General features: G+C 39.2%; 2 protein-coding genes across 3 annotated transcripts in view; both read right to left on the minus strand.

Moving 5' to 3' along the window:
- Positions 1-2,753: 2,753 nt before the first annotated feature.
- LOC105355796 (neuromedin U receptor homolog nmur-2-like) lies at positions 2,754-9,015 on the minus strand. Of its 2 annotated transcripts, none has more exons than XM_011484471.4 (7): positions 8,878-9,015; positions 7,932-8,102; positions 7,749-7,845; positions 7,434-7,639; positions 6,776-6,997; positions 6,522-6,699; positions 2,754-3,164 (listed from the first exon to the last, which is right to left on the minus strand). In XM_011484471.4, exons 2-7 carry the CDS (start codon positions 8,079-8,081, stop codon positions 2,905-2,907), a joined length of 1,113 nt encoding a protein of 370 aa, XP_011482773.1. In that variant the 5' UTR covers positions 8,082-8,102; positions 8,878-9,015; the 3' UTR covers positions 2,754-2,904. The 2 variants fall into 2 exon arrangements, with proteins under 2 accessions (XP_011482773.1, XP_078788026.1); XM_078931900.1 differs by having other exon boundaries at positions 7,994-8,102; positions 8,878-8,895.
- Positions 9,016-10,511: 1,496 nt separating this feature from the next.
- Positions 10,512-15,025, minus strand: part of LOC101165337 (ATP-binding cassette sub-family C member 2) — a 46,167-nt gene continuing 41,653 nt past the window's right edge. Inside the window, exons 30-33 of the mRNA XM_020709601.3 lie at positions 13,829-13,987; positions 13,582-13,748; positions 13,090-13,284; positions 10,512-10,818 (exon numbers count right to left, since the gene is read on the minus strand). Of these exons, the coding sequence (XP_020565260.1) occupies positions 10,689-10,818; positions 13,090-13,284; positions 13,582-13,748; positions 13,829-13,987 (651 nt within the window). The 3' untranslated portion in view covers positions 10,512-10,688. The remainder of the gene's footprint in view (positions 10,819-13,089; positions 13,285-13,581; positions 13,749-13,828; positions 13,988-15,025) is intronic.

Raw genomic sequence — 15,025 nt, forward strand, 5'->3', positions numbered from 1 at the left:
AAGAACTTTTCTACATCATTAACAGCGGATGTGGAAACAACATGAGAAGAAATAAAATGTCTCAGTTGGAGATATGCAAAAAAATGTTTTTGAGGAACATGAAATGTGGTTTGTAATTGTTGAAAAGACATAACAGTGTCGTCTTTAATTAAATCGCCAATTACATTAATTCCTAAATTACGCCAGGAGGAGAATACAGATGAGCCAACACCAGCAGGAAAATCAGGATTTTGAGTTATTGGGGAAAGCAAAGACTTAACTTTTGTCTTTCCCAGGTGCTTTAACACATCACGCCAAACTCTAATACCATTATAAATAATAGGATTTTTTCTAACAGATAGTGGGATTTTGGCCACGTCACAGGTGATCAATCCCCAGGGAGAATGAGGAGAGCATGCCCATGAGTCAATGCAGTTCTCCCTCTTTAGATATGTATGTAGCCACAGCCAGTAATGATGGGCATGGCAGGCCCAGTTATAGAAAATTATATTTGGTACCGAGAGACCACCCATATCGGGATGCAACTGCAAAATCTTAAGTTTCTGTCTTGGCTTCTTCCCGAGCCATATAAAGTTGGTAAAGGCCTTTTCCAGATCTCTGTTAGTTTTCTTTGATATGTATAGAGGGAGCATCTGCAGAGGATACAAGAGACGTGGCAGAACATTCATTTTGATTAAACTAATTCGACCCAACATCGACAGCGGAAGTTTATGCCATCGCTGTAGATCCTTCTTTATCTGTGTGCAGATGGGGGAGAAGTTCAGTTTTAACATATCGTTCAGATCTGGGGACATTTTCACGCCGAGATACAGCAAACCACCAACAGTCCATTTGAATGGGAAATCATTGGGAACGTCAGCCTTACTCAGGCCTCCCAATGGCATAGCTTCTGATTTATCAACATTTTTAATGTTCTTTTCCTTCTTTTAAAACTGATCAGAGGTTAAGAAAAGAACCACATGGTGGCACTGTTAAGATGTTTAATGAGTAACCTTTGAGTCCTGCAGAATGGAAATAAACTTGTCTTTTCTCTGTCCTCTTTTTAATTATTTAGTTTTTTTTTCTGATGCAAATCTTACTAAACTTTTAATGAAATTTTCTGTAGCCAAAAAACAAATCTCTTACGTGATAAAAAAAAAATACATATAATATATGAAGCTCTGGGAGTGAAGACTTTTACTGCTTCACAAAAAGCTTTTTCAAGTACAAACATGAACTGCAGATTGACATTTAGTTTTCAATATTTTAATTTTAGATGATTGTAAGACAGATCTGTATTGTGTGTTAAAGTTGATCAATTTGGATGCTACCCCCTTTATTGCATTAGTACAGCAGGTTCTAATTCCCAATTTTTGGTTTAATTACATGTCAGGAGTGGGTGTTTGCTTTTTAAATACAATTAGTTTTTTTAACAGCTATTGCACAACAGTAACTTGCATGGAAACAGATGAAAAATAGAAAAAACTTTATTCATTCCAGAAAGGAAAGGAATCTGAAAGCGTGCTCTGACAAAAACTAACAAGGACATACATGCATAGCGCACATAAGCAAGTTAAAAAAAGAAAAAATCATGCATGTATAAAAAAACCTCAATGTATACAAATACAGAGAGCGTAAACATGACCACGTATGAGTTGTACAATCTATTTGTCGACGGTGCCATCGCTGTCTTTAGCGTCTTCATCCTGGATCTCAGTGACAAGAACCTTTGGCACGACAGCTCCTCTGTTAACACAGCACTTTGTAGTTGGAGTGCTGCATTTTGCTCATTATGGCAGGCAGCTCGCACGCCAGTCTCTGATCCACCACTGCATCCAGTGAGTTCCTTTAGCAGGCTGCGTCCCCAGCTCACAGGAGCACACAGAAAGGAAGTTGCCACCACTTTCAGCTAAAACACATGTAGCATGACCCTGCAGACATCCAATGACCCAACTTTCTTTATGTAAAAACAGACCAGTCTGCCTCTGATGCCAATCATCCAGGTGTGCTCAAAGATACTTAGAGGTGTGCATTTCTTATGATATACTTTGTAATTAATTATATTCCCTCTGTCTTCCTTTTTCTAATTTTTTAGTCAGTTTTTGCTAAATAAGTGATGATGTACTTCATGCAGTTAGTTGGAGGTGTCATAGCTGTTTAATCTTTTAAAGGAATCTGTCAAAAAAGCACATATTTTTATGCTTTCTATATCAGATTAGAAATGTCTTCTGTGTAGCACATGAATGAACACAGTTGTGACTGTTTACAGTAATGCTGTTAGCTGCAAAAACCTGTGTCAACAAGAGAGGCAGGATATAGTCATTCCAGTAGGCTGTTGCAAGAGACATAGTATACCTTTTATGTTCTTTTTTTATAAGACTTATTAGATTCCTCTTTTGCAATACTGCAGACTTCATATGCACAATAGTTACAGTTCTGGCAAAAATGACGACAACAACAAGATCATTTGTGAGAACAAGGTGATCTTTATCTTTTAAGCTAAAACCTGCAACAATGGTCTCCATCTAGCGCTTTAAACGTTAAAGTAAAGACATTTTCACATTCATTTGTTGGCCAGCAGCTACAAAAGAAAATCACCTTAAAGAATTGAAATAAATATACGTTACAGGGGAATTCAACATGTTTACTGGCACTAAAAACTTATACGCAACACTGATAGAAAAAGAAAATTAGTTAGTTTTAGACAGACTTACTCCTACATTAATATCATAATTTGAAAATGTGTTTTGGTCAAATGAACGAAAGAATAAATTCGAAGCACTTAATTGTAAATGTTTTTAAAATATATTTTTCCTTTTTATGGAATCCTGTTTTTTCCCCGTTGCTTATTCTGTATAACAATAAGTCAGCCTCTCTGGATTTTGTGTTGGCATCATAACTGGAATTTTATGTTCTTAACTGACACTAGCCTTGGTACTCCTTGAAGCAGTGAGGTCTAAGTCTGCTCAGAGTTCTCCAGCACGCTCTCCGAAACGCATGGGAGGATATGCAGAAGAGTACGGGGTCCAAAGCCCCGTTGATGTACCACAGTGGAAGGGACAAATAGGATTTGAGGACGGTGTAGACAGAGAGCACCGTGTCAGACCACACGACCACATAGACCTGCATCAGTGAAGACGCAATGTCAGGAAAGTTGAGCACAAAGAAAGCAACCACAACAGCACCTAAAAGAAAACACAAAAAGAGTAAAAAAATAAATATTGTGAAGGTTCACCCAAAAAATTCCCATTAGCATAAACTCCAATGAAATCTTTGGCTTTCCTCCTACTGCTTTGACCCCGGCATCAAAGGCTTAAACCATATGAGGTTCCATTTGTGCCAAAAATATGAACCAGACATGGGAGAATAGAGACACCAATTTCTCAAAGTAAAAACCTAATAAATGTAAACATTTTAAGATAACTTTGTAAATCCAGAGTTCAGATGATGTAAATGTAAAATAAATATTTTACATGTTTTTATTTATTTATTTATTTATTTTTTTTAACTTGTCCTGTCCAACAGCTAGGCAAACAGATGAGAGCTGAGGGCCTCTTGTGTTGGACATATTTTATTTTAACAAGAGGGGTTATTAATCTTCAGACAAACCAAAGGTATGTCTGAATAAACCCCTTTTGTAATTGAGGCCAAACTTTATTAATTTCAATCATGTTTGAAAATCTTTGGTGTTGGACCGGACGGAAAAGGAAAGAGGGGAAGAAGAGAGAGGGACGTTAGAGAGAGGGGGGGTAGGGGGTGATAATAGGAGGGGAAGGGGGGTAAGACCATGAAGCAGAATCAAGCAACAAGTTTACTGGTTGTTAATCATTATGGTACGGTTCAAATGTAGTACAAAAAGGGCGGGGCCTGTTCACACACACTCAAATATTATCAACACACCTGCTAGCTGCAAGAATGTCCACATGTCAACATGTACACAAAACAGATAGTGTTCACACGCATACTTATGCCTTTAAACCAACTAGTGTGAAATCTTTCTTTCATTCAATCATGCAAACTATTAGTGCAAAGGTGAGCTAACACCTGTGCTCAAGTGAGTGTTTATGTTCTTCTAAAATGGATGGTGGAATGTGAAAAGAAGGAGGAGGAGCGCCCAGCCACCCCCACACCCAGACCCCCGCCGCAGCAGCAGCGGCAGCCGGAATTCCCCCAACGCCATACGGGAACAGGCAGGGAACAACCGCCCCCCGGGCGACCAAGACCGCCACCCAGGCCAGGGCCAGCAGGACCGCCGCGAGGCCCCCAGAGCCAGAGAGCAGGGAGGCGCGGAGGGAAAGAGGAAAGAGAGCGCCGCCCCAGCCCAGCCAGGAAAGCAGCCCCCCCGCCGCGCCGGAAGAGCCCAACGCAAGGCCCCACCGGAGAGGGACGCCCACAGCCCCAGACGAGCACCCCACCACCACCCAGGAGTTCCGGGCATCCCCCCGCCCCGACCCCAGGTACGAGCCAGGACCCCCCAAGGGAGACCCGCTCCGCACTCCAGGCAGCCACCCACCCGGCCCACGGTTGGTCCAGGTAGGAGCAAGGCAGGGGCCCGCCGCCCCCGCCCGGAGGGGGGAACCCCGGGGAAAAAAGGGCGGCCCACAAGGGGTGTTATAAATATGGCCCGACCAGGCTCGGCCATGTTGGAAGTTTGGCGGGGCCCAGCGCCCAGGGGCAAGGACCAGGACCCACCCCCCAGGGACACGAACACCCCCTGCTCAGGTGTAATATGAACCCCCCCACCGTGCGGAGAGAGCACCGCCGGGCCCAGGGAGCCGGCACCCAAGGGACACGGCCGCCATCGCCAAGGGGCCCGCACCCCCCACCAGGGAAGGGGTAGGGGACAGATGGACCCAGGTCCCACCTTCCTTGTAAAATGTGTGTGCGTGTATGGGTGTTTGAGAGGGTGTTTGTGTGCATGTGTGTGTGTTTATGTTTGAATGTATATATTGATATTATATATTGTTTTTATTTTTAAATGAAAAAATGCTCAATTGCAATGCATTGGGGTCTATATTTGCCAATCTTGTGAGTATCAAGGTACACTGGTTTCTCGCAGAGACTTCTATGTGAAGGAATTCAGACACAAACAATGATTACCAACATGAAAACAAGATTGTAATTAGAAAATAGCTCTGCTGTGAGGAAACATTATATTGGAAACTTATTAATAACAATAGCCGGGAACATCTCCATAGCACCAACCCAGATGGCAACAAGGTCCACTCCATAGCCGTGAGGCAGCAATGCTGGAGCCCAGTAAAGGTGTGCAGCGCTGCAATAAGCCGGCAAGCCCCAGCCCCATGATCTTAACTAGTTTGGAGCATACGGAACACTGACAATGAATATCCAAAAACTTAAAATATTAAAACACTTTTAATAATAAAAAATGATTAAATACAATCATTCAGAACATTTTGGAGGATATTAATGAAGAAATATCATATTTTTCTCACCTTCTATTATAGAATTCTTAAAAAGCTCGTGCCATTTCCTTGACAATAACCTTTCATCTGACGGAGAATTCTGAAAGCTCCATCCACACAAACGTAATGGTAAAACAAGAGGAAGAGAATCTCTCTCCGTCAGAGACAACCAATCACAAGATCCTGTGCTCTTTCACAGTTGGATACTCAGGGCCAGACATGCTAATGACAAATGTCGGTGGCGCCAGCAGAATTCTTTTTCTACATCAACTATAAAAGGGAAAACATAACTTTATAGAAACAAAACCATCACATCAAAAGAAGAGATGGTCAATTGTTTTATTTGTCCTGTTTAGTTTTTTTTTCTGCTGGAATGAATGGATAAATATTTAATGTGTGAAGGTTGCTGCTTTTCCTGAAACTTTTCAAAGGCAACAAATTTGTGTTCATCCACTGTATTGGAGAAAAAAGGTTTTTGGTCTTACAGTGAGAGCTGCTGTCATTTGTAAAACAGCCACACCTTTCTACGTCTCTCCAGGCTCCCCATTTTTTCATTTTCTTTTCTGTTTGGGCTGTGAATTCAGAGACCACTGAAAAACTCAATAACTTGGTTTTCTTTTCTTTGCTTTACAGAGAAGTGTCTTTGTTTTCATTGCTAATCATCTACCTGTGTGTGTACTTTTGGTGCAATCCAGCAATTTTGCACAGAAACATGAAGGTCTGCATCCGTTCAGGGCTTAAAATAGAAACGGAACTCTGGATCAAGAACCGCCTCGAATTTGATGGTGACTGAGATTTATCAAAGGGCTACATGTAATCACTGTGGCTGCTCAGCACAGTGGTTATTAGTGCATTTGCCTCACAGCAAGATGGTACAAAGTTAGAAGCTCAGCTGGGTGATTTTCACAGCTCTCTGGCTGATTTTCTCTGTGGATTCAGGGTTTAGTCAATCAGGTTGGCTGATGACTCCAAAAGGACTACAGTGGGGGTATCGGTGGGGATTGTGCTCTGTGGTGCACTGGTGACCTTTTTACATAGTGCATAACATACACCTATACCTATAATTCAAAAGACAGCAGGGTTTTTTTCTACTATTTTACAATTTTGTACACTCACCCATGAGTATCAGTGCTCTTTTCTCATTTAAAAGCAGCTTTCCATTCTGGTGGCATTGAACATCTCGCCTTCCGTCCACATCCTGCCTCATGATTCCCATGTTCCTCCTCTGCTGACTGTTTCTTCTGAGGTAAAGCAGGATTAGCATGTAAAGCGTGAAGATGGAGATCAGTGGCACCTGTGGTGAGAGATGCATTCTGAGTGCCCATGAGTGATGCAGGTAAGGAAATGTTGTCAAATGGCACTTATCTGACCAAAAAGAAGAAGGCTGCTCTCAGAAGAATGATTCCTTTGTACATGTGAGCAGGGTCAGGCTCAGTCATTTCGCACATAGTGGAGACTTTAAAAGCATCTTCTGGCCTTGTTGCAGTGTAGTCCAGAATGCAAGCCCATGCCTGATCATAGACGAGAGCGAAGGGTACGGCTGACGCCAGGGAAACAACCCAAACAATTAGAAGGCAGGGCACTCGGGACTTCTTCAGATGTGAAAAGCAGAGGAGAAGAGAGGGGATTCATGGAAAGTGTTTGCAGACTGACAATTCTTTCCTACATTTTTCTTTGAAAATTACTTCTCAGTTGCTTTACATTTTATTCTCGAACACATCTCGAGCTGGAAAATTCAATTCTTTACCCTCTGCTTTCAAATCTTAGTAATATCTAATCTTTTCCAGTCGCCCATCATAAACAGTGTGAACATTTATTTATGTGTTTACATATTATTACACCTTTATAAGTGGACATTTTACAGTTTATCTTGCAGGATAGTTATGCAAATCCATGAAAAGCAATCTTCTATAACTCTGAGTGAAAGGCCCAACAGCATGTGTCATTAAATAGTGTCACTAACATGTAGTTGCAGAGACAAGTGATATGTGGAAAAAATAATAGCGATTAGTCAGACAAGTGCTTAACCTTTAAGCTGGAGACAGACCACATGGTGTGGCAAATTGCTGCATAGCGTTCAGTCGTGAAGATCACAATGACCCAGCTGGTGGTGGCGCAGTACATTTGGCGGACCATAAAGTAGACTTTGCACACAGCTTGGCCAAGACGCCATGGATAGCTCTCCCAATAATACCGGTATAACGTTACTGGGATGGTCAACAACTGCAGAACATCTACAATTTAAGGAAAAGTATTGAGAGAAGTAGTTGTGTAACAAATTTGGTTTGGAATTCTGAGGGAAAACTGATGATAGGCTTGTTGAAGAAGGCTACTTTTACCTACCTGATATAACCAGGCTGAGCAGGTATAAACGGATGGTGCTGACTCTCATATGAGGATCCATGAGTAGGGTCAGAATGCTCACACCGTTAAATAAAACCTGCAGAACATTTGTGGGGAAACATTGCATGACAAATGCTGCTTTACTTGTCATCCACCAGTGTGTTTCAGAATCAATACTCATACTCCAAAAAAGAAGATGATGCTGTAGAAGATTGTCATGGGAATGGCGATGGTCAGCGGCTCACTTTTGGTGACGCCGATGTCCAGCTTTGGCGTCACACTTGGACTCACGTTGCAACTGAAGAGGAACGGAATCTGCTCTGAGCTGTTCATGGTGAGGCCACCAGATAAAAGCTGGATTGATTTTGATGATGAATGGGCATATAAAGGAAAATTAGACACAATTGAAAAGATATAAGGCACATTTCAGTGTTCATTTCAAAAGCAAATGATTGGCAGAAAAAAATGTTTGAATTATTTTGTATTTGCGCTGACGAGCTGTTCACATAATTAAGTGTATTTATATTGATCAAAATGATGAGCCTGAGTGAAAAGAATGAAGCAGGTGGATTGTGTAAATTTTCTCAACAACACACAACATTCTCATAAGCAGCTGGCCTCTGGGGAAGAGCTGACATATGAGAGGCAGAACAGACCAGCAGCCCCTTCAAAATCAGTTAATCCTCTTCTACATCATTAATTCTTGGTGGTGCCATCTTATTGCATAAACCCTGAAGAAAAGATGAGTAAACTACATGCATACACCCAAGTAAAAAGTTTTTCTGGCAATTTATGTTTTATCTAAGATATACATTATAATTCTGGCACTATTGATATGGAAAAAAAAAAGAAAAAGCACGTGCCTGAAGGATAGATGATTGCAGGAAACAGTCACACGTTTTGATCTTTCAGAATGAGTTTTTACACATTATGTTTCCCCCAAAAAATTTTTTTTACGATTTGTTCAGATTAAACAATTATAAAAGGTTTAAAAAAACAGAATTAAATGTGTGACTGTGAGAACATCTGATTTTATTTATTTATTTTTAGTTTCTTTTTTAGTATCAGAACAGTTAAAGCAAAGGTAAAAAATTGAAATATATTTTGAATGAGCAACAGGTAGACTCACCTTTCAGGGGGAAAAAAAATGCGCGACCAGAAGCAGCTCTCCTCTCAGGCAAAACAGCAGCTTCAGTCGTGTCTCTCCTTGCCTCTGTTCTCTCTTTCTCCCCTCTGATTCCAGCTTCTTGCACCACCCTCTCTCAACACATACAGCCAGCCGCCTGAGCAAAAGAAAGCATGGAGAAAAGCTCGTCTAAATGCATGAAATTAACAATAATTTCATGTGATGTTGACAGCGTGAGCATGGAGTAAATGCTGCACTAAAATTTCAAGAGATGAGCATTAAAAAAAAATGAAGAAATTGGGTCTGAATTAACAGAAGTGTCCCCTCTAACAGGTTCTGATTGATGTTAGTGAGGTTGGACAGTTCTAAAAATAATCTATTCACAGCAAGAAGATAAATCCAGAAAAGAGAAATCCAAACAGAATTGTTGCATTAAAATAAAAAAATAAAAAACAACGCTTTTCCTACCTTTAATTGTGCCCCATAAAAAAAGAAAAAATGTTTATGATTTATTCCTAAACATTAGATCTTAATATGTTTCATTCTATAGCAGTATTTTAGGGGTGTAATGATTCATTTTAACTATGTCATAATAAGTGGTTGCTTATAATATTCATAGACAATTTTAGTTCATTTTTATCTATCATATTTACTAACCTAAAAATCAATCCAGGATATCTTTAGCCAAAAATGCAGATTCCTTTTTCCAGATTCCCTTTTTTCCTTGGAAGATAATCAAATGTAAATTACCTATGTGTACAAACAAGTAAACAAGAATAAATGGCAAATCCACCAGCCTACCAAATTAATTAAAGGGAACATTATTAGAACATTCTACCACACCATATGGTGACACGTCTTGTGTGTTTCCACACATTATTAGACTGTATTGATGGCTTGATCATTTTTTGTTGCCATCATGTGAGTGTTGTCCGCTATGATGGCACCTGATCGTTTTAACGTTACAGTACTACAGTGCCTCAATCCAAATGGTATTTTCCATCATCGATATACAGCTGATTAATTTATTTTATTTTACAACAATTTTATAATAGTTTAAGTTGATTGGATGAACAACTTGCCTCAGACAGATCCATCCAGTTGAATTGTAGGAAGCTTATGAGTCATTACACCCCTAAAGGTTTTAAGTATTTAAGAATTATCTAGTACCACACACATATACTTTTCCAATAAAAAGGAGACCCGAGGCTGCCGTGTATTTATTTATTTCTTGCTGCTTTATATTGGCTGGAGTTAATAAGTGCAGCTTTATAAGATCAGGGATAAAAAGAAAGATATGACAAAGGCTTTAAAAAGTTTGGCATATCCAGATAACTGAACCCATTATTAAGATTGCTGGTCAGAAAGGTTTACTTCAACAATCGAGCGCCGACTTTAAGTTCAGGTTCCTCCATCAGGATTTACCCATCGATTGTTTTAAATGTCAGAAATTGAACTGTTGTTTTGTGGTTGACCTATGAGTAAATTGCAAATGTGCCACTTTTCTTTAAAAACAAGCAAACCTGTTATTCATTCTGATGAAGAAAACTAAAGTTGGGCATATACTGTATATATTAAATACCAAATTAATTGTGTTTATTGTGAGTGCACGTGGTTTAAACCAGTGGGATTGCATCTTATTTCAAAAAGAATACTTTATTCTCACAAAACATTATTTACATGTACAGTTGCATTTCTAAATGTTTCTTATATACATACATTTCTTATCACAATGTTAATATTCTGAAAAGGAAACAAAAACATATTTAAGCAATCAAATTATATTTTAAGAGTGAAAATACAAGAGAACAAAATTACAGAGATGAAAATTCTTCTTGTGTTATCCCAGCATCCTTTGCCATGGAGAAGAAATAGCCCCGATTTTCAAGAAGGTTGCTTGGTGAGTCAAATTCAACAATTTTCCCAGCATCAAGCACCATCACTCTGTTGAGAGAGAACACAGGTTAGAAATAACCATCGGCTGAACAGACTTCACGTTGACTTGAAAAATAATTACTACAGCTAACTTTTTTTTAAATTGATTTGCACATTCTTTAATGGCCTACATGTTTATCAGGAAAACTTTGAAACGAAGAGAGAACTGGAGGAAATTAAAGGAAGACTGCTATGAGCTCTAGTTTATTAGAAAAAGCAAATCCATTTAATAAAATTATACCAATCTACTTAAAAAGCTGTTATAAATGCTTCCTGTTCTTTGAGTTGCATGAGACAAGAAAAAAGTAGGTCTACTGGTGCAGCTTTCTGTGCATGACATATCTGTGTAATAGTATTTCTGAACTCTTTTGATCTATAATCTCTGTGTATTTGTTATACTTGATTATTTCAAATCACCAAATAAATAAGAATAATTACGTTACCCAAGTTAATTGAAAATGTTGTTTTAAATGTATTCTTTTATGTAAAAAAGAAAAGAAAATGTTCAAATCCTTTTTGAAGAAGTTATTTTCACCTGAAATAAAAAACTGGTTGAGCCACATTTATAAGCAACTACTGTTAAGATGTTTGAGAATTTTTTTTACTCTTCAAAATTGAGTGGCTAGTTTTTCCCAGCAGATCCAGCTTGTTTCAGCTTATGCTTTAGCGTGAATTCAAATCAATTTTCAAATTTGGACCACTCCAAAAGCCTTTGTCTGGTTCTCTTAAGTCTCCTTAATAAATGTGCTATCTTAGATGACCCCACCCTTACATTGACGTGTTTTCCCTACCATGACAAAGGTGGATAAAGGTGGAAAGATTTCATGTAATCCATGGACACCAGTGAAGATCACAAATCATTGAAGAAAAAAGGTTCAGCGCACTGTCTAGTGGGTCTAGATGAACCAACTCCCAATGTTAAAGTGCCTAGGATAGCACAAGTGTTACAGACCCGCTCAGCGTATTCTCCGCTCCATTCCAATACATCTACTTGCAGACAGATGGATCCATAAACGCCTTTGTTTATTTTTAATCTGAGCTGGCATCTGGTTCAAAACTGTACAGCTGGACAGCTCCAATTTTGTTTACTATTTTGGTTGCACCAGTAATGTTAGGTTGCAGTTGTGAAGGGCTGTAAGCTAGCGGAAGAGCATGTAAACAGACGGGTGATGGGAAATGGGAGAGGGGTTGCTCCACGGCCTTGCCCACAAAGCGTAGGTGAATTTCTAATGAACTACTGCCACTCTGCAGAAACTACGTCCTAGATAACTACAGTTTTTGTTTTTTACTAAAAACGGCATAATCATAATTAAAAGACCACAGAGAATGCTTTTACGATAGATGAAATAGGTAGGAGTGGGAATTTAAGTCCCTGTTAATGTTATTTTTCATTGAGTTTATTCATTGAAAGGAAAAACTGTAAAGTTACAGTTGAAAACAATAACATTAGAGGCCATTCTAGTCTAATATCTATGTTTTTTTATTATCCAACTTGAGACAAACAATATTGCACTGTGTTACATTTAATATTAATGTAATATTAATGGAAAAAATAATCTAACACTGTCTTGCAGAGTCTTCTGTCTCCTGATTGGTCATGCTGTTTCACACCAAGCTAAGGCCAAGGAGGTCTTTGAAGTACATCTTTTCATGTTGAATTCTATGCACAGAGGCTAGTCTGAACCTCAAAGTTGCATCAGCACCTGAACACGAAACCTGACACTTCGTCATGACACCCCATTGTTTGGGACTCCAGGTCTGAAAATTAAAAATGTGATCAGATCTGTTCATCACAGGGGGAATCACATACTGAGCAACCTTAATCCTATAACCCTTATCATATGAAGTGAATAAACTGAAAATAATTTCTTCTGACATTAACGTGGACAATAATTCTGTCTCATGCTGCTCTTTCAATTTTGTCGCTATCTACACCCCACGTGGCAATTAGCTCCTCTCCCCTTCTGTTCCAGAATAAGCTCTGGCAAAGCTGTGCTGCAACTGACAAACAAACTAAGCCACTGGGCAGCATTTCAGACTTCCCAGATTAAGATTTTACTGAGCAATTGTTAATTATCAGCTGGTGTTAATCAATGTATTCAGCAACATGATAACTTTAAAAAACCTATTTGATAATATAAATTTTGCAGAACATTCTTCAGATTTATATTTAAGTTAAGAGCAGACAAAGAAGTGCACAGATGTTTGGGGTTTAAAGGATTAAGTCAAATCTTTTGACATCCAATAAAATCCCTGGGAGGCGTTTATTGATCGACTCACCTGGAGCTGTCCATGATGCTGTGCAGGCGATGAGCGATGGTGAGGACAGTGCAGTGTGCAAACTCTTTGCGGATGGTGTTCTGTATCAGGTTGTCGGTTTCAAGGTCAACAGCTGCAGTGGCCTCATCCAGGATTAGAATGCGAGACTTTCTGAGCAGCGCTCGAGCCAGACACAGCAGCTGCCTCTGCCCGACGCTGGGAAGACACGGATAAGCTCACAATTTAAAGCAACATCTATCAGTGCTCCTAGTTGAAGAGAACATGTGAAAAGTTCCTGGTTTTCATTTTAATACAAGATGGAATAAAATCAACAGAAACATATCTTTACTTTTTAACAGGTATACAATGACATAACAAAACGACGGACTATCATTTACATGTCTGACGACTGTTTTTTCTGTCATTCGAAAGCAAATCGTTCTTGGACGATGATACTTACTGTACTGTTAGGATAAAACCCTTGTTATGCCATTCATGAGTCTCCTTTCTCACCTCAGGTTCTCTCCTCCTTCAGCAACTTCATGCTGTAATCCTTCCTGCAGTCCTGCTACATAGTCCTTCAGGTGGGAGAGCTCCAGCGCTTTCCAAAGCTCCTCATCGCTGAATTTGTCAAACGGATCCAAGTTCATTCTCAGCGTTCCAGAGAACAAAACTGGATCCTGGATTCATGAAATTAAACACATCAGAGCTCAAGAATGGAACGGACTTGCACTCATAAATGTGTCGATCGGCCTCATACCTGTGGGATGATTGTGAGCCTGCCTCTGAGGTCATGCAATCCGATCGTGGAGATGTCCACATCATCAATGAGGATTCTTCCTTCGGCCGCTTCAATAATTCGGAACAAGCAGTTGGTCAGACTTGATTTACCAGCTCCTGTGCGCCCCACTATACCAATCTGTAAGAAAAAGAGTACAAAGGATTGAAAATAGTTGATTGACAAATTAAAACTTGATAGTTCAAAATAAACTTTTTAAAAGCTTTCCTAATCTGTTATGAATAAAAAATACCATGTGTTTTATATTTATTACAGAATCCATTAATTCAACGATTAGCTGCGTTTCTGTTGTGACAGCAGCACACATTGAGCTGGTGAAAGCTTTTGGGTCTTTAGTAACAGCATTAACAGTTATCTTTGACAGAAATAACCATCCCCTGGAGAGCAGAGTATTCTACAAAAGCAATAATTATATCTAATTTTACTGAAGATACTTGGAAAAGATCATTCTTATTTTTGTTTTTTTGCGCTGCAGCGTGTGAAACCAAACATTATAAACCCAGACTTGTAGAAGCTTCAACATTTATCAGGGGAAAAACTCAAAGCAGAAGTTAATGGGTGACTCAACTCGATTGCATGGCAAATAAAATTAATAGACAGCAGAGCAAAGAAGAGATAGTTATGACATTCCAAAGATGAAAGGGAAAGACAGAAGGGTCAGAGGTTCAGATGCTCTGCATAGCTGCTTGTTTTCTTTTGGTCCGTTGTTGTACACCATCATCACAACACAGCAATATAAGCTGCTCCATTTGTTTTTTACTGTTCATGCATGGTTGTTTGTTCCTAAGCAAATGTTTCCTTAACACGGATGAACAGGATTATGCTTAGTGGTGACATACCGGTAATATTGTGTTAATTAATTACAGGCGATTTAGCTCATTATTTCTTTTTTTAATCGCATTTATCTCATATTTAATTTATATTTATTCCCAAAGTGTTGTCCATTGTCATAAATTAATGGATGACAGAGGCCTGATCACTCCAAACCCGGGGCTTTCATGAACTCCGTTAATTTCTGTTAATTGACACCTTGAAGGACATTATCTTATCTATTTTGCCACGGTCACTCACGAAATAAATAAATATTTAATTAAAATATTAGTACTTTAATCTTGTTATATTTTGAGGTTTAAATTGTGTTTCTCATAAGCGGACTGT

The sequence above is a fragment of the Oryzias latipes genome, chromosome 15, assembly GCF_053564925.1.
Source record: "Oryzias latipes strain Hd-rR chromosome 15, Olatipes_Hd-rR_3.1".
NCBI classification, from domain to species: Eukaryota; Metazoa; Chordata; class Actinopteri; order Beloniformes; family Adrianichthyidae; genus Oryzias; species Oryzias latipes.